General features: G+C 42.2%; 1 protein-coding gene across 2 annotated transcripts in view; it reads left to right on the top strand.

The window, feature by feature from the left end:
• dicer1 (dicer 1, ribonuclease type III) overlaps positions 1–22,007 on the top strand; it is an 89,782-nt gene that overhangs the window by 19,584 nt on the left and 48,191 nt on the right. For both annotated transcript variants that reach the window (XM_034577100.1, XM_034577099.1), the window contains exons 7-17: positions 6,206–6,374; positions 7,530–8,002; positions 12,437–12,569; positions 13,025–13,267; positions 13,382–13,536; positions 13,628–13,760; positions 15,300–15,375; positions 15,502–15,641; positions 17,023–17,196; positions 17,350–17,563; positions 17,683–17,836. In XM_034577100.1, coding sequence (XP_034432991.1) covers positions 6,206–6,374; positions 7,530–8,002; positions 12,437–12,569; positions 13,025–13,267; positions 13,382–13,536; positions 13,628–13,760; positions 15,300–15,375; positions 15,502–15,641; positions 17,023–17,196; positions 17,350–17,563; positions 17,683–17,836 — 2,064 coding nt within the window. The remainder of the gene's footprint in view (positions 1–6,205; positions 6,375–7,529; positions 8,003–12,436; positions 12,570–13,024; positions 13,268–13,381; positions 13,537–13,627; positions 13,761–15,299; positions 15,376–15,501; positions 15,642–17,022; positions 17,197–17,349; positions 17,564–17,682; positions 17,837–22,007) is intronic.

Below are 22,007 nucleotides of genomic sequence, written 5' to 3' on the forward strand. Positions count from 1 at the left end.
CATTACAATGTCCTTGTATGGGCAACAGGCAGCAGGATTTTGAGGGCTTGATCTTCATGTTTGCCCAGGACATCAGCTCAAGCAGTCTTGATTAACATGCTGCTGTCTAGAGGAGGCTGGTGACATTATCCATGTAGCTCCTCAGTGATGTTGGACTCTGTCCGGTTGGTAGCTTGATTTGTCCCACTTTCTGCCTAGTGCCAATGAGGATTACTTCAAAGGCTGCCACTAAAAGGATGGGAGAGATGGCACATCCTATGGCTATTCCATCTGCTAGTTGTTGCCATCCCGGTGGGCAAAGCAGAACTGCAGGCCCTTAAAGTAGTAAAATGTTACTGCGTCCCTGATTTTGTCTCACGATTCAGGTGTGGAGTCAGATGTGAAGATTTCAGGTCAATCCAATGACGTTTGAACCAGAAGGACAACTTCCTGCTTCCAGTAGATGGCACTGTCCCTGAATGAATACACACACACACACACACACACACACACACACACACACACACACACACACACACACTTTTGCCCCCGCTTCTGTTATCCCACTGTCCTGAATGGGCAGTAACTAGAGAATTTTAACTGAAGTTTATAACAATGGGTGATGTGAACATGTTAGTTCAATTATATCAATTGTATCAAACATGTCCTTTCTTTTTATTTATTTATTTTATAAAGGAGGACAGAGCAAGCTTTGAAGGGGGGCAGACAGAGAGCGGGGGAAGAGATGTAGCACAGGGCCGTGGGTCGGAATCAAACCGAGGCCACTACGGGTGAGGCCTAGCCTCAATGGGGCGGGAGCTCTACAAGGTGAGCTATACGCCGCCCCAAACATGCCCTTTCTGTTGCCAGTATAAAACATGGTTCTTTCTGTCACAACTAGGCGGCGCTGTGACTGTTATATTTTATTTGCATAAAGATGTGTTTAGGACGGTTCCTTATCTCACACATGAAGTTTGATAGTGAGGTGGCTGTGGCTGAGGGGTAGAGCAGTCGTCCTCCAGGTCGGCGGCTCAAATCCCAGCCAATGCCGAAGTGTCCTTGGGCAAGATGCTGAACCACGAATGGCCCCTCTTAGATGTTGAATGCACTAATTGTAAGTTGCTTTGGATAAAAGCATCAGCTAAATGTTATGTAATAGTGGTGATGTACTGAGTGCCGCCACGCCATGGTCACACCCCCTGACAAAACTCAAAAGTTTAATTCTATGCAATCACCAACTCCTCTAGGTCTTTTACACGCATCGGGTAAATGGGCTACCCGCAGGAAACCAAAATGTAATGTCAGGGCGGGACCTTTGTAGTATATGTAGGCAGATTGGACAATATACATGGACATTACAAGCACTTCCTAAATGTATAACATGACAGGTACAGCTAGTGGGTGCAGTGACTATTATTGAATATCATCATATGGTTCTGTTCATGGCGGCACCTTTGTTGTACATGTGAAGTTTGAGGCAGATTGGACAGTATACATGGATGTTATAAGCACATACTGTTTTCTGGCGAATCATCGAAATTCTCTGCCAAGCCATGGACACGCCCCCTGACGAAATGTGTACAGAAAATACATATTTTGATCAACACGTCCCTAACCTGACTTATCCCAAAGTTGAAGTCCATCGGCTGAAATCTGTAGGAGTAGGATATTTTAGTACGAGTAAAAACACACAAAAAATCAAGCCAAATTTGCATGTTCAATCCAAAATGTCCAACTTCCTGTTGGCTGTGGCCAAGAGTGGCAAGATGATGTTGTGTGTCTTGGCATGATGCACATTTGTGCCAAATTTCATTTCTCAAGGCCAAAGTAAATTAATACGAAGACCCTTGGTGGAAATTTTTAAGGGGGACAATGGAACCATTTTTCCTCACCTGCCAAATATTGTGCTTGGGGTGTGTTTACGTTGTGACTCTTATTTTCCAAATCAAGTTTGAGGCAAATTGGAGCATGTGCAGTGAGGTTACAACCACTTGCTGTTTGTTGGCGTTCCATCCGAGGTCACACCATCACTGTTTAATGTGAAGGCGTGTCACAACATGGCGTCACCAGCCTCTCAAGGCTTTCCTGACCAATTTAGAGGTGGATAAAATAAAAATAAAACCTAGGTGTAGCATATGATGTCACAGTATAAAACATGGTACTTCCTGTCACAGCAAGGGGGCGCTTTGACTATTTCATTATATTGGCATAAAGATGTGTTCTGGGCAGGACCCACACATATGAAGTTTGACAGTGACTGAAGAAAAAACATGGAGGTTACAGTTACTTGAAGGTTCATAGAGAGTCATCAAGATTTACCGCCACACCATCGAAACAAAGATTTGTCAGACCCTCACTTCAAACCAAGGGGTATGGAAATTTACTAGAATGCCTTGTAAATCACCGACAAGCTGGAAGAGAGACCCACACATGTAGCAATTTCTTTAAGGATTTAAAAATCACAATAATTATTGTAATATCTTAGTTTAATATCCTTTCAAATTATTGTCAACCACCTTAAAAACCAAAAAGCGTGCTAGCGTTATCATGCTTGCATTAGCATGATAGCAATCTTTTTTTTGCATGATAATCCTGTATTTTCACATTTAATTTCGCACCCAGCAGCAAAGTTACTGAACTTTACTGCTCCTCTAATAACAAAGCATTCTGGCAGGGTTACATACAGACCACTGCTAGTAGCCTGAAGCAGTGAGCTTTTGATTTATATGTAAAATAATGCTGAGCATCCAAGCTTTTCAATTTCAAATGTCATTGATTCACCAGCATTAGCATAGATGTTATTAGGATATGATAGGTTTGTTACTTTAGTAACTGCATGCAATAGCATTGTTTTTTTTAAGATTTCAACAATGTTATTACAATGGCATCCCCTGCAAAACTTTTTGTCTCGTCTGTATACTTAGACCACTACTGATGATGTAACGGCTTCTTGAAGGGGTGTCCCAATTAGTAAGGAAAGATTTCAAGCACTAACCCTTGTGACTCTGCTTCAAGGGGCAAGATAACCCTCTAAAACAAGGGGTGGGGGTAGGGAGAAGGGGTGAAATGGGATTGGGCCTGGGCTTTAACCGTCACTGTATTCAATAGTGATGTAATTCTTTCCATGTTCCTCACACATCAATGTACTAAGGCTTGTGTGGTGAAAAACCTTGATTTTTAGCCTTTACAATATTTGAGTGAATTTGTATTTCTGTGTTAATGGATAAACTTTAAAAATGATTCTCCAACATTGAAGTTAAAACGCTGCATTGTATCATAATCTGCGGGACGAACTTCTCAGTTTGAGTTGGATGGCGCCAAGACAGCTGCCTTGTCTCAAGCTCCCCACAGCTCTGCTCTTTTTTTTCTGTTTTTTTTGTTATTTAATCTGGATTATGCACACTGACCAAGCTAGCCCTATCATACAATATCATAGAGAACAGCTTTTACACATCAAGTCAATGGTGGAAAACACTTATTCACCATCAAAAGTGAACATGGCGATGTTTACCTGTTATACCTGGAGCACGGAGGTGATGAAGGAAACGAGGGTCGCGGGTCAGAATCCTAGTAAGGCTGTGGAAACATCGAGCTGCATACAGTTATCAACAGAACAGAGACCTGAAAGCCGGAGGCAGCGTTTATTGTGGCCGGGGATTTTAATGACTCAAAGCTGAGGAAGTCCTGCCGAGATACTATCAACACATCAGCTGTCCTACGCGTGGTGAGAACACACTCGACCATGTTTACACACCTTTTCGGGGTGCATATAAGGTCCTCCCTCGCTCCCCATTCCCCATGTCTCAGTTCTGCTGCTGCCTTCCTATAGGCAGAAACTCAAACGTGACAGACCGGTAACTCGGACTAGTGGTGCACCGATATATCGGTAGCGGCCGATATTCGCCTCGTTTACTGCCATCAGCGTATCGGTAATAAACTTGACTTTCACCGATAACATTGGCCGATGTTCATTGGTATGTTTTCTGCAGCCTGCCAATCTGGCATCCAGATTATGGTACACTGACGCCGGGTTTACACCGGGCGCTGAAGTGCAGCGCAGCGCCAAGGAAAGCCAGGCGCCTCCCATCCACCCCCCTGTTAAACCTTTGTGCGGTTCACATGGGCTGCGATGCGCCGTGCCGCGCCAGCGCCCTTCACCGATGGTTTTGGCGTGCGAGCGAGCGTATCGCGCCAGGAAACGGACTGAAAAATGATTTTAAACGATATAAATGACATATTTTATATGATATAAATGATCAAATATGCATCCCATACTTTGTATTCCCCTTCTGTTGTCCTGGAGTTTTAATTTTCCCAATTTTCCCAATCACATAATTAAATGTCCCCCTCTGCCCATCCACTACAGCCACACAAGCAGTCATATAGATAAAAAGAGAGAGAGGGGGGGGGCTAAAGGCTTGCTTGGAGAATACGTCATTTACCCCCGACACCCGACATTGAACGGGTTACATACAACAACAAGCGGAGAATCGCGGGCTGACTGGCGCGGAGAAATGCGGGTCCGGTGTGAACATCCATGGCATCTAAAGTTACACTTGTCAATTTTTCTGTTTTTCATATTATTCAAGTAATAAACAAATATCGGTATCGGCTATCGGCTAGATTGTTGTTTTAAATATCGGTATCGGCCAAGAATTTCCATATCGGTGCATCCCTAACTCGGACCGTTCAGCAACCAATCTGACTCGGCGCTACGTGACTGCTTCAGCACTACGGAGTGGTGGGTGTTTCAGGACAACAACATAAACACATACTCGGACGCGGTCATCAGCTACATCAGCAAATGCATCCATAACGTTGTACCGAAGAATACTGTACGGACATTCCCGAACCAGAAGCACTTGATAATGGTGACGTCCATGCCAAACTTAAAGCAAGGACCGACGCCTACAACTCAGGTGATTTGGAGGAGTACAGGAAGTACAGGTGCTATTAGCAGTGTTAAGAGACAGTACAGGGACAAAATGGAGTCTTACTACCAGGGCTCCAACACTAAGAACATGTGGGCTGGACTAAAAACCCTCACAGACTGCAAAAGGAAGACCAGCAGTGCTGAGGTCTGCATATCTCCCATATGAACTGAGCACCTTCTATGCACGCTTTGAGAGCAACTCACGGGAGTGGAGGTACTGTCATCGGCCTGATCACCAGCGACGATGAGATCGTCTGGCGATCATCTGTATAGCCTTAGAACCCTAAGGCTATACAGAGGGTGTTGAAGTCTGCTCAGCACACCACCAGGACAGAGCTGCAATCCATGGAGGACCTCTACACCCAGCGGTTTAGGAAGAAGGCCAACAGGATAATTAAAGATCGCTATCACCCCAGCCATAAACTGTTCTGCCTGCTGCCATCTAGCTGATGGGACCCCAGCATCCAGGCCCGCACCAACAGACTCAGACAGCTTCATCCCCCAGGCCATAAGACTATTAAAACTCCTCAACTACCATAAGATTGTCACTCCTCTAAACTGCCTACTCCTGCAATATGATTGCACCTTGTAATATTTACACTACCACTAATCAGTATTACTTACATTCATTCATTCTACTCGCTAATATATTTTATTTTAGTTTATAATTTGTATTTTAGGTGTATTTTTATTTTATTTTATTTTATTACTTTAGTTTTATTTTAATTTCTATATTTTATTTTTTATATTAAATTTTTTTTTTTGCTTTTGTTTTCAAATATTTGTGCGCATGGCTAGAAGGACGCCTACGACCCAAGAATTTAATTTCCAGCGACTGCTGTATGTAATTGTTGTGCACATGGCAAATTAAGTCTTGAAGTCTCTCCTTTCTGCAGGATTCTGTGTGTCTGCTCATCTTTGTCGATAACTGACTAACACATTTATTTAGTTAATCGATGGTGTCGGATCATAAATGCGGATCATTCTGGTCACTAACCCTGATATCATGGCTCGTCTCTTATTGTGTGTAGCAGATAAGAGCAAAATGTCACACGGTAATAATAAACATCGTGAATTTTACCATGGTTAATTGTAAAATCGGTTATTGTTCCATCTCTAGCCATGGCTACACACGGGATCAGGCATGGTCAAAATCCACCTTGATCATGAATACAGTTAATTCAATGAAGTAGTTTCTGAAATCAACAGATGAATGAAATATGGTAAGACTTGCAAGCCAGTAACACTGTATGCTGAAGTCTAAGCTGAGTTTTGTTTGTCCACCTGTTTCAGATACTCCTCTCAGCCAAGAGAAGTGGTGCTGGACTGCGGCCCCTATTTGGACAAGAGTGGTCTTTCCTCCCATTTGCTGATGGAACTGGACGAAGCTCTCCACTTCCTGAACGATTGCAACATATCTGTTGACAGGGAGGATCGCAATCCTACATTAATTTCCAAACAGGTCAGAGGACTATACCATACTGTTTGTAATTAACACCCAAGACTAATTTAATTAGCCATCATCTTGTCTATAGATAAGGTAACTAAAGTCATACTGTTATACTATAGTTGACATGATTTTAAATTAACCTTTTCCACTAGTAGCACTGAAAAGTTTAGGCGCACCACTTACGACATGCAACGCAACACATTCATATTTTTTCCCATTTTAACTGTTTCACTGATAAATGTTTTGGTAATAAATAGAACATTTACAAAATAACAAACAAAACAAGTAAACAAGGAACTTCCTCTTACAGAAGGCCTCTCCTTCCCCCTCCCTTAAGAGCACATCCCCCAGAGGACCACTAGGGTCTGGCACTTCTGAAGGCCAAACCTTGTATTTGGACCTTTTAGCTCTTTAACCCTGACTGAACCTCATCTGTTCAGCCTCATTGACATCAACCTCCTCCAAGCTAGTTCCATCAAAACTTATTCTAATCAGGTCCTCCACTGTGTCCACATGCAGGGACCCATTAAGTCCTGGCTGTGCGCGTCACGTCTTGTGTTGTACTGAGCACAAAATGTTGACCACTCATTTTTCATTGTTTAAATACAGCCTCTCATAATACATAAACTCTTAAGTAAATCAAACAAACTCTAAGTAAACATCATGCACGGATCACTTGTGATGATTGTTACTGTTTATAAGTTAAAGTGAGCGCAATTCAGCAGGAGTGTGGAGGGAGGACAGAGGACAGAGGAAACTCTAACTGCTGCTTCTGCCCTGATCCTGAAGCATTGGCAATGATCATTGCGTGTTGGGGACGGGGCCTTTATGTATGTGTATGCATTTATAGACTCCACCTGGCTCCGAGTCTGGGAGCACACACACATGTTCGGTCGCTCGTGGTATTTCACCTGATAGCCTTCACGTGATGATTTTATATATTTGCAAGTCGCAGTGGTGCGCCTAGTTCTAAAATTTAGTGGCACAGTCTCCCAAAAAATGTACTAAATGGTAGCAGTCTGGAGCCCTGTAAATAATCTCAAAGCACTTTGAATTGAAAGGTCCAGACGATATTGTAGAGAAACCGACAGTGGTGAGAAAAAAACCTCAGCTGGAGAGCACCACACCTGATCACACTGCTGTTTATACTGTCCCTATCCTGTCCAGATCCTGAGTGACTGCCGGGCTGTGCTGCAGGTGCTGGGGCCCTGGTGTGCAGATAAGGCGGCAGGCATTATGGTGCGGGAGCTCCAAAAGTATATCAAACATGAGCAGGAAGAGCTCAACCGTAAGTTCCTGCTCTTCACTGACACCATCCTGCGCAAAGTGCATGCCCTCTGCGAGGAGCACTTCTCCCCCGCTTCACTGGACCTCAAGTATGTCACCCCTAAGGTCTTCCGGCTGCTTGAAATCCTGCACGAATACAAGCCCTTTGAGAGGCAGCAGTTTGAAAGCGTGGAGTGGTACAACAATCGGAACCAGGACAACTATGTGTCCTGGAGTGACTCAGAGGATGACGATGAGGATGAGGAGGTGGAGTCCAAAGAGAGGCCTGAATCCAACTTTCCCTCACCTTTCACCAACATTCTGTGTGGGATCATCTTTGTGGAGAGGCGTTACACAGCTGTTGTTCTCAACCGGTAGGCTTATGTTTTCCTCATTTATGCTCTGGTGTGAGAGTTGTACTTTCAGGTTTTCAATACATTTTTACCAATGAATTACCATTACTTTCAACCAATTTTATCACTCTGGTGTGTAAAATACATTAACCACAATAATTCCCAAATGCATTTGTGTACACATCAGGGACTTGTAATAGTGCAGTCTGTCCTAAAACCAACTACTGAAGTGTTTTCTGTGAAGCAAGAGTTTTGGCGTGGAGGGATGTGTTATTTGGGGGGTTAGGGGTCGAGGGGGGGGGGGGGGGGAGCAATGTGACTTTTGCTGTACAAATCTTTGAAAATTGCGAAAAGCAACAAGCGCAGTAACTGCAGCAAGGAACTGTTCTACATGTTGTACATATTTTTTTGTAAAAAGCTGGCAGGAAGGGTTGGAGCATTTGGCACAGGATATGTTACCAGCTCGGTAAATGGGATGATGGTTATGATCAGAAACCGAAACTAAACAAGGATTTCTCCTCTCGCTGTGAACTCCTCCGATGGGGTTTTTTGTCCAGCGTTGTTGGAAACAAGGCTGTTACGTCACTTTCCTCTTCTCAACTAATGTATCAGTTGCTTGCGCACACACAAATTACGTGACTCGCGAGAGATATTAGATATTGTAGTTTTTACAATTCTTACCGTTATGAAACCGTGACCTTATGAGGAGAGTGGAGGAGGACGCAGGAAACTCCAGCTTGGTACAAACCAACCTTCTGATCATTGAGCAGCTGTGGATGATAAAGAAACTCTGTTTTTACAATTTGTTACCACTTTTCGTCAACAAAGTCACTGTGTGTGTGTGTGTGTGTGTGTGTGTGTGTGTGTGTGTGAGATCTCGCTCCGAACACACACAAAAGTGAACGCCACTCACTATCATCATTTGTAAACTGATTCTTCCCTCCTCTCCTGATACAAAAATACAGATGTGTGCAGTAGAGTTTTCTGGATGGGCGGGGGAGTGAGCTGTCTGCTGTGAGAGGGGCATGAGAAGCGAAACTCAGAGAATTTCATGCTGACGGCTTAAAACATTCACATGACAATTTGCCCTCGATGGTCGCGACATAGTCATTTAATACATCTCACGTGGAACAAGCATACAAGTATATTCAATATCACCTACTTCTACGCCTCTGGAATGCCGTCAAGGTATCCTTTCATATCTGGCACAAACATTCACTTGATTTTGGTAGCCAAAGATCAAGGTCACAGTGGCCTCACAAAAAGTTAGTTTTTCCTCAACGTGATATCTTAAAATCAGCTCTGAACTAACTGACTAGAATTTGGTGCGAGGAGGTCACAAGTCAAGGTCACAGTGACCTCACGTCCCTGTGAATGTGCTATTTTAGGACTACCCCTATGGAATTTCATTTCATCTGGTACAATTCACTCAGACTGGCCGTTTAACTGATTAGATTTCCATGATCAAAGGTCAAGGTCACAGTGGCCTCAAAAACAGGTTTTTGGCCTCTTGAATAGAGACTCACGACTGCTTGAGAGAATGCTGTCAAGGCAGGGACAGCAGGTGACATGGAGGTGAGTAAGACAAGGAACCAATGTTGATAATTATAACCAAATAAGGACATCATACCAGTCGAATCCAATTATACAGACTTGGCCTGCATGTATTTGTACTAGGACTCGATTAAAATATTGAATCGCGCCTAATCGCATGATTGTCCATAGTTAACTCGTGATATATTGCAAATTAATCACACATTTTTTTAACTCTTCTAAATGTACCTTTTAAAGGGCTATTTTTCAAGTTTTAATACTGTTATCAACATGGAAGTGGATAGATATGCTTGCTTTATACAACGTGTGTTTATTATTTTTGCAACAATCGAAAAACAAAGACAAATTCTATCCGTACTATTCTCCAGAATACCCTCGGAGGTACTGCATGCTCAAAAAATATGCCGAAAGCATAACATTGCAAACTTAAGCCCAACAAGAAACAACAGATGGGCATATTGACAATGTTAATCGGCCTGCAAGCTGTAGCCACCCATTTAGCTATTGCTGTTGAAAGTTGTATGCTTGGCCAGCAAGTGGTATCTAGGACTTGATGTACTCCGATGGTAACTCATTTCATATCGACAGTAAATGCATATAACTTTGGTCTTGTCTCGAGAACCATGAAGCTGAAGTTGCCATTCAAAAGACCCTTTTCTTAATCCATTTGAGGCTCATTTCTGCTTGCCATCCACAACGTTACTGCTCCATAGCTTCCTGATTTCACAAACTAGGGGATGGGCAGAGGGTCATAATCACAGAACGTGCGCACGTTAATCGGAATTCGCGTTAACTAGTTATTATAGTGTTAACTTTGACAGCCCTAATTTGTATTTCTAAGCACCTTGAGTTTTTACGCTCACAATTGTTTTTCTTTGTCCTTTTAGGTGAGTAACACTGGGTTTAAATTAAATTCGAGGGAAAACACAGAAAATACCACTACCCTTCTTTCACTCCTGACTACAGTAGTGCATTTTTGTTTTGCCTAAACTTTTCACCTTGTTTTCTTATAATTTCCAGGCATATATAACACAATTTTGAAATAACATTACTTTTTTTTCAGGATTCTCATGATCATACAAACTGTACTTAATGCAGTGTACAAAATAGATAATGTTTAGTAAATTCATGTTGCTGGCCTTTAATGTGTAGTAAATGTCTTTTGGCTGTTGTCCATTTTTAAATGTAATTCTGTTAACTTAAATATACTGTTTTTAACACAGAATTCAGTTGACTCTGGGGCTTTGCATGTATGTATATTAGGGATGTAACGGTACGGTATGTATCCAAACCTAAAATTTCCAGTGGGGGCCTTTCGCTTCTGTATGCACGTGTACCCAGAACGAATGCAGCGAGTCAATGTGCGGAACTTATTTGTGTGCATACGGGTCTCAAATTCCGAGGGACAACTTAAAGGGGACATAGCATGCCCATTTTACCACAAGTTGATATGGTTCCTTGGGGTCTTAATGAAATGTCTGTAACATACTTTGGTCAAAATACCACAAGGATCATATAAAACAGCACCCTTTTTACCCTGTATAAAACAGCCCTCCACAGAGCGACCTGTTTTGAGTGCCTGTTCCTTTAAATGCTAATGAGCCAGCTCCCCTCTCCCCCCATGATTTTAAACGATATAAATTACATATTTTATATGATATAAATTATCAAATATGCATCCCATACTTTGTATTCCCCTTGTTGTCCTGGAGTTTTAATTTTCCCAATCACATAATTAAATGTCCCCCTCTGCCCATCCACTACAAGCACACAAGCAGACAGACAGAGAGAGAAAGAGAGGGGTGGGGGGGGGGGGCTATGAAGACCATCATTTACCCCCGAACCCCGACATTCAACGGGTACAACAACAAGCGGAGAAAGCAGAATCGCGGGCTGACCTTATATATACAGTCTATGGGGCTGACCAGCGGAGAAATGCTCGTCCCGTGTGAACAGCCAGGCGGCTGCGTGCTGGAGAACGGCGCTGCGCTGCCTCGCAGCGGCGCTTCCGCGTCCGGTGTACCCCGGCGTAACTACTGTAACCCGGCGTACAGTAGAGCTGAACACTGCGGAAGTCTTCCACACAGCTGGCAGTGTGGAAGACCAAGACCATGTAGGGAGACTTCAGTTCCTTGTTACGAAACAATACCCAGGAAGCTCAATCGAGTCGCTCAAGCATGACGTTTCTGACTTAGAGGAACTATAACAAAACGCGCAAGTGTTTTTTCCCCAGAGTTTTTGGGTTGGTAGACATGCCAGATACCCACATTAACCTGTAGAAGCAATAACAAAGTGGAATTTGCATGCTATGTCCCCTTTAAGCGAAGGACCAAATGGGCTGTCGAGTGTGAAGACCCTCCCTTATCATTTAAGTCTGCTGTGTGGGAACACTTTAGTTTCACAGTCAACTATAACGACGATGGCATGACAAGTGGATTGTACAAAAGCCGACATTGTGCTACTGCTATCGGATATGTAGCTGGCAACACATTGAACATGCCGAATCGTTAGAAATGGCATCACCAGAGTGATGTCCACTAACATTAAGAATAACACTAACATTCGTGGGACAAGGAAAAAACTAGTTCAGAGCAAACCCAGCTCCCCTCAGCATTAAAGCTCCCACTTGCAAATAATTCAGACCGTGTCAAAGCAATAACGAGCGACATAGGTGTTAGTATTTTTTATTTTATGAAAATGTTTATTTTGTCATTTTACCTTTTGTAAAAAATAACTTGGGTAAGAAAGACACAGCCATAGTTAACCAGGATTTAATATATATATAAATAAAAAATCTGTTAAATGTTTGTGTTCCTACCAAAAACATGCCAATTATTTTCATAATCATTATCCCAATGTGTTATAATTAGCATGCTATCTTATTCTGTGTTTATTCCTCAGTCTTATCAAAGAGGCGGGGAAGCAGGACCCAGACCTGGCTTATATCAGCAGCAACTTCATAACTGGCCAAAGCATTGGCAAAAACCAGCCACGGAACAAACAGATGGAGGTGGAGTTTAGGAAACAAGAGGAGGTACACAGACCATTTGGAAATAACATTCACATGAATATCCATGTTCATGTTTCACACACTTCTCTGTTTTCAATTTTGTTGTTCCTCTCTTTAATTTATTTACTTTGAAATTGTTTGAGGTATGATTGAACTTAAAATGTTTGAGACAAATAAATATATATCAATAGAAAATAAAATGTCATTAGCTGTAATTTAATTAACTTACAAAATGAACGGCTGTAGCAGTTTTGTCATTTTAACTAACTGTCCAGCTAGGCAGCTAACACCACTATATCTTGAATATCTTGATACATGTGGACTAAACTGATAAATTGTCGTACAGAACACAAGGTAAGCTTACTTGAAAGTTGATTTCTGAGATACAAGCCCAAAGAAGTTGACCAATGGAAGAGCAAAAGGAGGGTGCTATAGTGGGTGTAAACCATTATGTTTCTGCCCCCCCCTTCCCCTCTCAGGTTCTCCGCAAATTCCGGGCTCATGAAACCAACCTCCTTATTGCCACCAGCATTGTGGAGGAAGGTGTGGATATTCCAAAGTGTAACCTGGTAGTGCGATTTGACCTGCCCACTGAGTACAGGTCCTACGTCCAGTCCAAAGGCAGAGCTCGGGCTCCTGTCTCCAACTATATAATGCTGGCTGACAGTGAGAGGACCAAAGCTTTCGAGGAAGATCTCGCTACATACAAGGCCATAGAGAAGGTAACCCTTTCTCTTTGTACAGTTTGATTTAGTGAGTAGTTAAGTATCTACGTAATGTTAGGAGTGGAAAGTGGAGCAAAATGAGGAAGTGAAAATTATTTTGCTTTTTAAAAGATCCTGAGGAACAAGTGTTCCAAGTCAGTGGAGGTGAGTGACTTTGAAGTGGAGCAGGTTCTGGATGATGACAACACCCTTCCACCTTATGTGCTTCGATCTGAGGATGGAGGTCCCCAGGTCACCATTAACACAGCCATTGGGCACATTAACAGGTATGGTGATGTTTCTCAGTTCACAATCAAGATAACATGAGCACATATTGATCAGCTTCAGCTTTCAACATAGTTTTTTTCTGATGTTCAGGTATTGTGCTCGGCTACCCAGCGATCCATTTACCCACTTGGCACCCAAATGTAAAACTTTGGAGATGCAGGACGGATGCTTCCAGTCCACACTCTACTTACCCATCAATTCCCCTCTGCGAGTCCCTGTTAAGGTGAGGAAGAATATCTACATTTTTAAAATGTCTGTTGCGGAGGCCTACCCTAACAGCTGTAGACACCACAGATGCATAGTTGTTTGTTTTATACTATGCTTGGTAGAGGTGTGCATCTTCACTAGCCTCACGAACAGTCAATGATTCGATTCACGATGCATTTCAATGTATCACATCCACAATTTTATAATTACTGCACATGGCTGCATTTTCATAAATTATTCAAATCAGTCAGACAAGCATTAACTCTGTTTTTTATTTAGAAAGTGCTTTAAAAAGTATTATAGACTGTTACTGTTACAATTGTGCTGTAATTTTCAAAATAAGGTTTTCAGTTCAATAAAACAGTGGTCAGTGCTCTCCACACTGATTTGACATTAATTCAGTTTAGACTTATGTGCTGCACATCAAGCTTAAAAGGACAAACTCTAATTATAGCCTTTACTGTATCAAGGTGGCCCTGCCTGGCCCCCCCTGAGCAGCGCCACTGCACTGAGGCGCATTACTCCACTGGTCAACAAGTGATTCTGCTCCTCTGTTGTTTTCTAATCACTCACACTTAGAACTGATCTTTATAAAAACCTGCTGAATTCATATTTATGTTCCTGGATAAACGGGGCGTTGCTTCTTCTGCAACAATGAAGTTAAAACACTGCGTTGCGTCGTAATCTGCGGGAAGAACTTCTGTCTGCAGGAGTGTGCGTGTGTGTGGGCTCGTCTCTGTTCCTCTTCACATGAACTGATAATCACTTCTATTTATTTATTAATCGATGATGTCGGATCATGTCTCCGGATCGTACCGGTCACTTTAACCCTGATGTCCTGACTGTGCGAGTGACATTACGTCTCGTGTTGTGTGAAGCAGGGGAATGCTTGTGCACGGTGTTTTTAAACATGTGTCTCAAACTCTAGAGGATCATACAAACACAAAGTTAACTTTAGTAAGTCCTAATAACTTGTGATCAGTGATGTTGTTTATTAAGTGTAGAGTCAGCGCCAGTCAGAGGCGGAGTGAGGAGGAAGCAGACTCCGACCGAGACTCCGACACAGGACGACCGGACCTTTAATGAGTGTCTGTCATGGTCCTGAGGCAGCGGTGTTATAATTATTCATCAGCGGGACATCGCTAAAACAATGAACGTAGCGGTAAACATGAATCGATTATGTTCAGTCACTGCATCGATGCAGAGTCGTCCAAGTCCGCACTGCGATGCATCTTAGAATCAAGAAATTTCCACACCTCAAATGCTCCGAGGACGTGCTCCATACATCACAGTGGATTGAGCATGCCTTCTACGAATGATATCAAAATTTGGACATCTATGCATGAACAGATGCTGTTGTCTGTTCTCTGAATTGTAAAAGTGAGGGTAGCGGGGAATCTCCTTGTGCTGAAAGTATAATGCTGATTTTAGATAGATATGAGTTCCTCAGCACGCATTAATGTGGCATATTCTTTTCAGTCCGTCCTCATATTTAATAAAAACGAATCCCTTTGTCACTTCAGGTTCATTCATTTTATGGATGTGTCATTGACAGGGTCCTACAATGACCTGTGCCAGATTAGCAGAGAAAGCTGTTGCACTAGTATGCTGTGAGAAACTCCACAAAACGGGTAAAACCAGAATTGATATTTTGTAAATGCATGATCTGTAGAACTTTTACACTGCACGTCTGTAATCTCTGGGGAAGTTTTCCCTACATCCATTTTAGCTGCCTATTTTGCTTCCTTTCCTCTCAGGTGAGTTGGATGATCACCTGATGCCCGTGGGGAAGGAGACTGTCAAGTATGAGGAGGAGCTGGACCTTCATGATGAGGAGGAGACCAGTGTCCCAGGCCGACCTGGTTCTACCAAAAGGAGGCAGTGCTACCCTAAAGCTGTAAGAAATGAATTCTGCTTTAGTCTCATTTATTACAATAAGACTTACCTGGCTCTTTCTGGATGTTCAGAATAACTAAGCATCTATAATGAACAATAAAAAGAAAAGTAGAGCCAATATTCATTGAACATATTCCTATGGGTTGTTCATTTGACAAATTGTGAAATACTTTTGATTGTCACTCTGACTGACCTTTTGGATGCTCATTTTATGAGAGATGGACATCTTGCGTGAAGAATGCAAACTTCTGATGTACTCTCAACTAGAAATGTATAATTCACCACCGCTGCATGCTGTCTTAAATATTAAATATTCTACATGGTTAAAATATGAAAGCATCAAAAGTTTTAACTTTTAAGCACTGGTGAATGTTATTTATTGATGAAAATATTATAAAAAGAGATGCAGGTCAGCAAAATAATACATTGATAATGTCGTTGTAAAATAAGACCTATTGAACTTATATATTTATTGTGTCTGTACATTGTGTAGTGCAGCTATTAATATCAATGTTATAGACAAGGTGCCTAATTTATATAACACTGCGTAGGATTCATACTAAATGTCAGCAAATTAACCTAGAGTGGTGAGTACTTGTGTTTGTACTGGGATGGTGCTGTATTGGTATACTGGACTCAGACAAAGATCCAGGATCACAGCTTTATAGAATCTGTATCAGCTGATGAGTCAGTCATCATTATTGGCCAGGAAATCTTCATAGTTGCTGAACACTAATCCTTCTATTCGCATACTCTTCTATCAGTGCCAGTGCATCCACCATGCAGCATTACACACAAGTGTCGCCGCAGTATTTATGTCTACAAAAATCTGAGAGATTACTTCACACACAAGTATCCGAACCTCTATTCCGGAACATCATTTGGAAATGAAAGTTTGGAGGTGAACAGAGTTTATTTATTTTTTGTAAGTGGTCTCTAGTGCCCTCTATGCGCTTGACAGCACAACGTTTGAAGACATGGTCCCCAAGTTACTTTATTGTCTTAGATTTGGCTGCAACGCTGTTTACCCCTGAAACTACAAAAGTGTTTTGTGGTCTCAAACACTTCACCCACCCCTCCATCTAGTGCACTATATAATGATTAGTAGATGATTTCGGACACAGCCCACAAGAACCACAAGCAAAGTGGGAGGGGTCATCACACCCTCTGTCAGTCTCTTTTAGTTTCTGTAATTGTATCGTTTATCATTTCTTGTACTCTACAATGGTAGAAATATCAAGTTGAAATAATCCAAATGATCATTTTATTTTTAATTGTTTAAGTATGTTTGAACGTTTTTTGCTTTACCTTCTGTTGTCAGAAACTTTGTGCTGGAATCCCCCTGCAGGATTTTGTAAATAGTCACCTTCTGTCTTCTCCAGATACCAGTGTGTCTGAGGGACAGTTATGCTGTAGACATATACTATCTATATGTGATTGGGATGGTCCTTACCACCCCTCTCCCAGATGAACTCAACTTCCGCAGAAGGAAGCTCTACCCACCAGAGGACACCACCAGGTGCTTTGGCATCCTTACTGCCAAACCCATACCTCGAGTATGTTGCCTTCCTCTGCTCTTTTAGACAAAGCTAATATGTTTGACTTCTGGGAATACTGTGCATTACTTATTATCAAAACAAAGACATGGCTCCTGAATGTTCCTCTAATCATTGGTCATGGATAGTAATTGATGCTCTTCTTCTGTTGAGATCCCTTATTTCCCAGTGTACACTCGCTCGGGTGAAGTGACCATCTCCATTGAGCTGCAGAAGTCTGGCTTCATGCTCACATCCAACCAGCTCAACCTCATCACCCGCCTGCACCAGTACATCTTTTCCCACATACTCCGCCTGGAGAAACCTGCACTGGAGTTCAAGCCCACGCTAGCAGACTCTGCTTACTGCGTTCTACCTCTGAATGTTGGTGAGTCGATCTACACTCGATGTATTATTTTCCCAGATGTTGGTATGTTTGAGATGTTTTAACTTGGCAGTTCATTACCAATTACTTTCCTCTTTATTCTGGTTGATCGCTTTGTTCAGTTGGGGACTCCAACACACTTGATATGGATTTTAAGTTCATGGAGGACATTGAGAAGTCTGAGGCCCGCACTGGCATTCCTACCACTCAGTACACCAAACAGAACCCCTTCACCTTCAAGTTGGAGGACTACCAGGATGCTGTCATCATTCCAAGGTACCATTACACTATATGAGTGTTCATTTGTTAACAAAAACTATGATGATGAGACCCATTTCTGAACTGTGTGCGCTTTAACATGGACATGAACATTCTTAGAAATATGTTATTGAAACGTCGCTTTTCGTACTTGCTGGTCGCGTGTCACTCAAAGTGCAGTCAACCAATCAGAAGAGGGGCTCATAAATAATTAATGAGGCAGGCGAAAACAGCCTGTTCTGTCTGGAGCACCAGAGAGGCAGAAGAGAGGACATGGAAATACACATTGCAGCAGTTTTTTCGACTTTAAACCACTGATATATCATCTTAGGGGGACCAATACCTCAAATTAAATCCCAGAAAGGTGTAAAATATGGGTCCATCCATGTTAAAGGACACACAGTTCAGGAATGGGTCTTTGACAGCTAAATGCACAGCATTTAATGTATAAAATTATTATTATTATTATTATTATTATTAGGGCCTAGCACCAAAGGTGCGAGAGACCAATTGTTGTGTGGCTAGGGGTACTTGAAAACTCATGAAACTTGGCACATTTATCAAGATATGCTCAACCTAATTTTTAATATGAATTTTGAGCATTGGGTGTGGTCAAATGACTCAAGGGTGCCCCCTAGAGTATTTCCTTTTTTGAAATTCTTTTTACATTTAATTATTTTTAAAGAAATTGCACATGATCCAAAGATATAAATTACACTTTCTGCTAGGGCTCAAAAGCCCTTTTTATCAGTATTTTCTGTATTGTACATTTGTAGCCAAAACATTGCAAACTGAGTCGGCACATAATACAGAATCAGTTTGGGACCGACAGAGTGTACAATAATACAGGTATTAAAATATGAAATATACACAAACTTAAAACATTGTTTGAACAGAACTGGGGTGTCCCTCCTAATATTATCCAAGTTGTACCTGATCTGACACTTACCGTGCATCCGGAAAGTATTCACAGCGCTTCCACATTTTGTTATGTTAAAGCCTTATTCCAAAATGGATTTCTTTTTAAATTTCCCCTCAAAATTCTACACACATAATGACAAAGTGAAAAAAGTTTGTATAAAATGTTTGCAAATTTATTCAAAATAAAAAACTCAAAATTGAGCTCTGGTGCATCCTGTATCCACTGATCTTCCTTGAGATGTTTCTACAACATGATTGGAGTCCACCTGTGGTAAATTCAGTTGATTGGACAGGATTTGGAAAGGCACACACCGTCTATATAAGGTCCCACAGTTGACAGTGCATGTCAGAGCACAAACCAAGCCATGAGGTCCAAGGAATTATCTGTAGACCTCCGAGACAGGATTGAATCGAGGCACAGATCTGGGGAAGGGTACAGAAAAATGTCTGCAGCATTGAGCCAATTGAACATCTCTGGAGAGATCTGAAAATGGCTGTGCACCGACGCTCCCCATCCAACCTGTTGGAGCTTGAGAGGTCCTGCAAAGAAGAATGGGAGAAACTGCCCAAAAATAGGTGTGCCAAGCTTGTAGCATCATACTCAAAAAGACTTGATGCTGTAATTGCTGCCAAAGGTGCTTCAACAAAGTATTGAGCAAAGGCTGTGAATACTTAAATTTGCAAACATTTTCAACAAACTTTTTTCACTTTGTCATTATGGGGTATTGTGTGTCGAATTTTGAGGAAAAAATGAATTGAATCCATTTTGGAATAAGGCTGTAACATAACAAAATGTGGAAAAAGTGGAGCGCTGTGAATACTTTCCGGATGCACTGTAAAAAATACCCGGTGTATGGGAGTGGGGCAGAATTTTAAGGGACAGGGAATATGGATGGGATTTTGATGGTTGATGATTTGTTTTTTATTGTTAGAGACATATGGTGAAAGGATGCTTGAGTTATAGTGAAATAATGTAATGTTTTTCAGATGCTGTTTATATTGATTAGTTGGTGGCTGGTGCGGCTGTTTGGGGACGCTAGTGGGAGTAGTACTCCGAGGTGCTGCACTCGAGCAAGATGTTTCTAGGGGCCGTCTTGAAAGTAAACAGTCAGTCTCGTGCGGCAGAATGTACAACATGCTGTATGTTAGCCACTAGCATTCGGCTGCCCAGCACATTGGGATGGAGCCCATCTTTTGTGAAGAAGGAAGAGTGCCCCCATAACTGATTGAAGTTGTCAACAAAGCCAAAGCATTGAGCTGAGCAGGCGGACTGGAGCCAGCTGTTAAGACTGAGGATTCTGCTGACGCGCCCTACTCCAATGACCAGTTTGAGGATAGGACCGGAGATAAAGACAGATTTACCACAAGTTTTCAAGAAGTGGAGAAGCTGTTCAAAATCCTTCTTGGTGAGCTCAGACTGCTGACTAGCCGTGTCGTTGGTTCCCACATAAACTATCAGTCGGGTTATGGACGGAGGGACTGAGCTCAACAGCCCTGGGAGTTTTCCAAGGATAACTGGGACCGTAAATCCGGGGAGGCTAAGTTACTGCATAGAAGAAGTGGGCTTTCCATAAGCATTTGTGGGGAATAAAGAGGGTGAGGAGAAAACCCCTGTGCGTTAACATGGCAGGAGTGAGCCTGAACTGCTTCCAGGAAGTGGAAGCCACTTACTGAGGAAGTGATGTGCAGGTGAGCTATGTGAGGAAGGAGCGACCTCTGACTTGGATAAAGGATTCTCTCCCAATTCAGGGCAAGGAAGAGATCCTGAGCGTTGGTGCACAGCCTCTTTCAGCATTCTATGACGGTGTGAGGATGTTGCTCTTGATGGGAACCGCTCAGTCTGATTTGTTACGGGAACACTGATATCCACTTGAGGGACGTGGGGCTCAGGGCCAACAGGTGTTGTTTTCAAAGAGTGATGCTGGGAGGGGAGATCAAGTGCTGCAGACGTATCTGCTGGATGTGCCAGAGAGTCATCAGACAAGGCATTGAAGTGGTTGGAAAAACTTAGTTGGGGTGGTGAGACAGCCTCATCACCCCAACTAAGACTATATCTTTCAACCCCTGTATGCATGTACAGTATGTACTGATTTGTAAAACAAGTTACTGACCCTCATAACATTGACTAATGGCATACAATGTAATTCATTATAAAATACTTACTTATATAGGGCAAATCTATAATTATACTAAGCCTCCCCTAGACCTAGGGGCAGGGGGATCAACTGCCAAGCTTCTCAGGCTTACAAAACTGCCAGAAATTGGAACCCCAAATCAATTCCATGCAGTTCTTGGTAGTTTTGTGCTGTCTGCCAAATCCTGTGAACAGTCGTCCACGGCAATTTACAGTGCTGTTTACCTACGAAAATCTAACTTTTCATGGCGTGTTTAGTTTTCATCAAAGCTGTGTCCATAGCGTGGCGGCGAATTTCGATTTCTCACCTTGAAACTTCAAGTAGATGTTACTAGATGTTGTTGCTCCAATCACTGTCAACCTAAAAAATGTTGATAAAGGTCCCGCCCGGAAAAAATCTTTTTGCAAATATACTAAAATAGTCACAGAGCCTGCTAGCTGACAGGAAGTATCATGTTTTATACTTTAGATGGAACACTAACAAACTGCAAGTGCTCCAATCTGCCTCAAACTTGACATGTACGATGAAAAACACACCCCAGAGACAATATCTGGCAGGTCTGGCAAAATGCTTGATCAGCGCCACCTCTTGAAACGGGAAGTAGTCCTTCTGGTTCAAATGTCATTGGGATAACCTGAATTTTTTTCACAGTCAACTCCAGACCTTGTAACTGAATCGTGAGACATAATCGGCAAGCATCCTTCAACGCCACACGATGGATGCAGGAACATGCTCTAACATCCTTCCTGTTGAGTCCCAAGCGAGTGCCTTTTAAGCTGCTTTCAGACATGCATTGGAACCTCTTTGAATAGGGGGGATGCACTTTATTGAACCCGCGTATAGCAGCGATGTTAGAACTGAACTTAACTGCTCCTCTAATAACAAAGCATCCTGGCAGGGTTGCCTACAGACCCCTGCTAGCAAACTGAAGCTTTGTGCTTTTGATTCATACCTGAAGTAATGCAGAGCATCCAAGTGTTTCAACTTCAAATGTCATTGATTCAACTGCATTAGCATAGATGTTATTTGGTTATTATAGGTTTGTTACTTTAGTAACTGCAAACAATAGTGTTGGTTTATTTAAGATCTCAACAATGTTATTACAATGACATCCTCGCAAAACTTTTTGTCTC

Source organism: Hippoglossus hippoglossus, chromosome 22 (assembly GCF_009819705.1).
Source record: "Hippoglossus hippoglossus isolate fHipHip1 chromosome 22, fHipHip1.pri, whole genome shotgun sequence".
Lineage (NCBI taxonomy): Eukaryota > Metazoa > Chordata > Actinopteri > Pleuronectiformes > Pleuronectidae > Hippoglossus > Hippoglossus hippoglossus.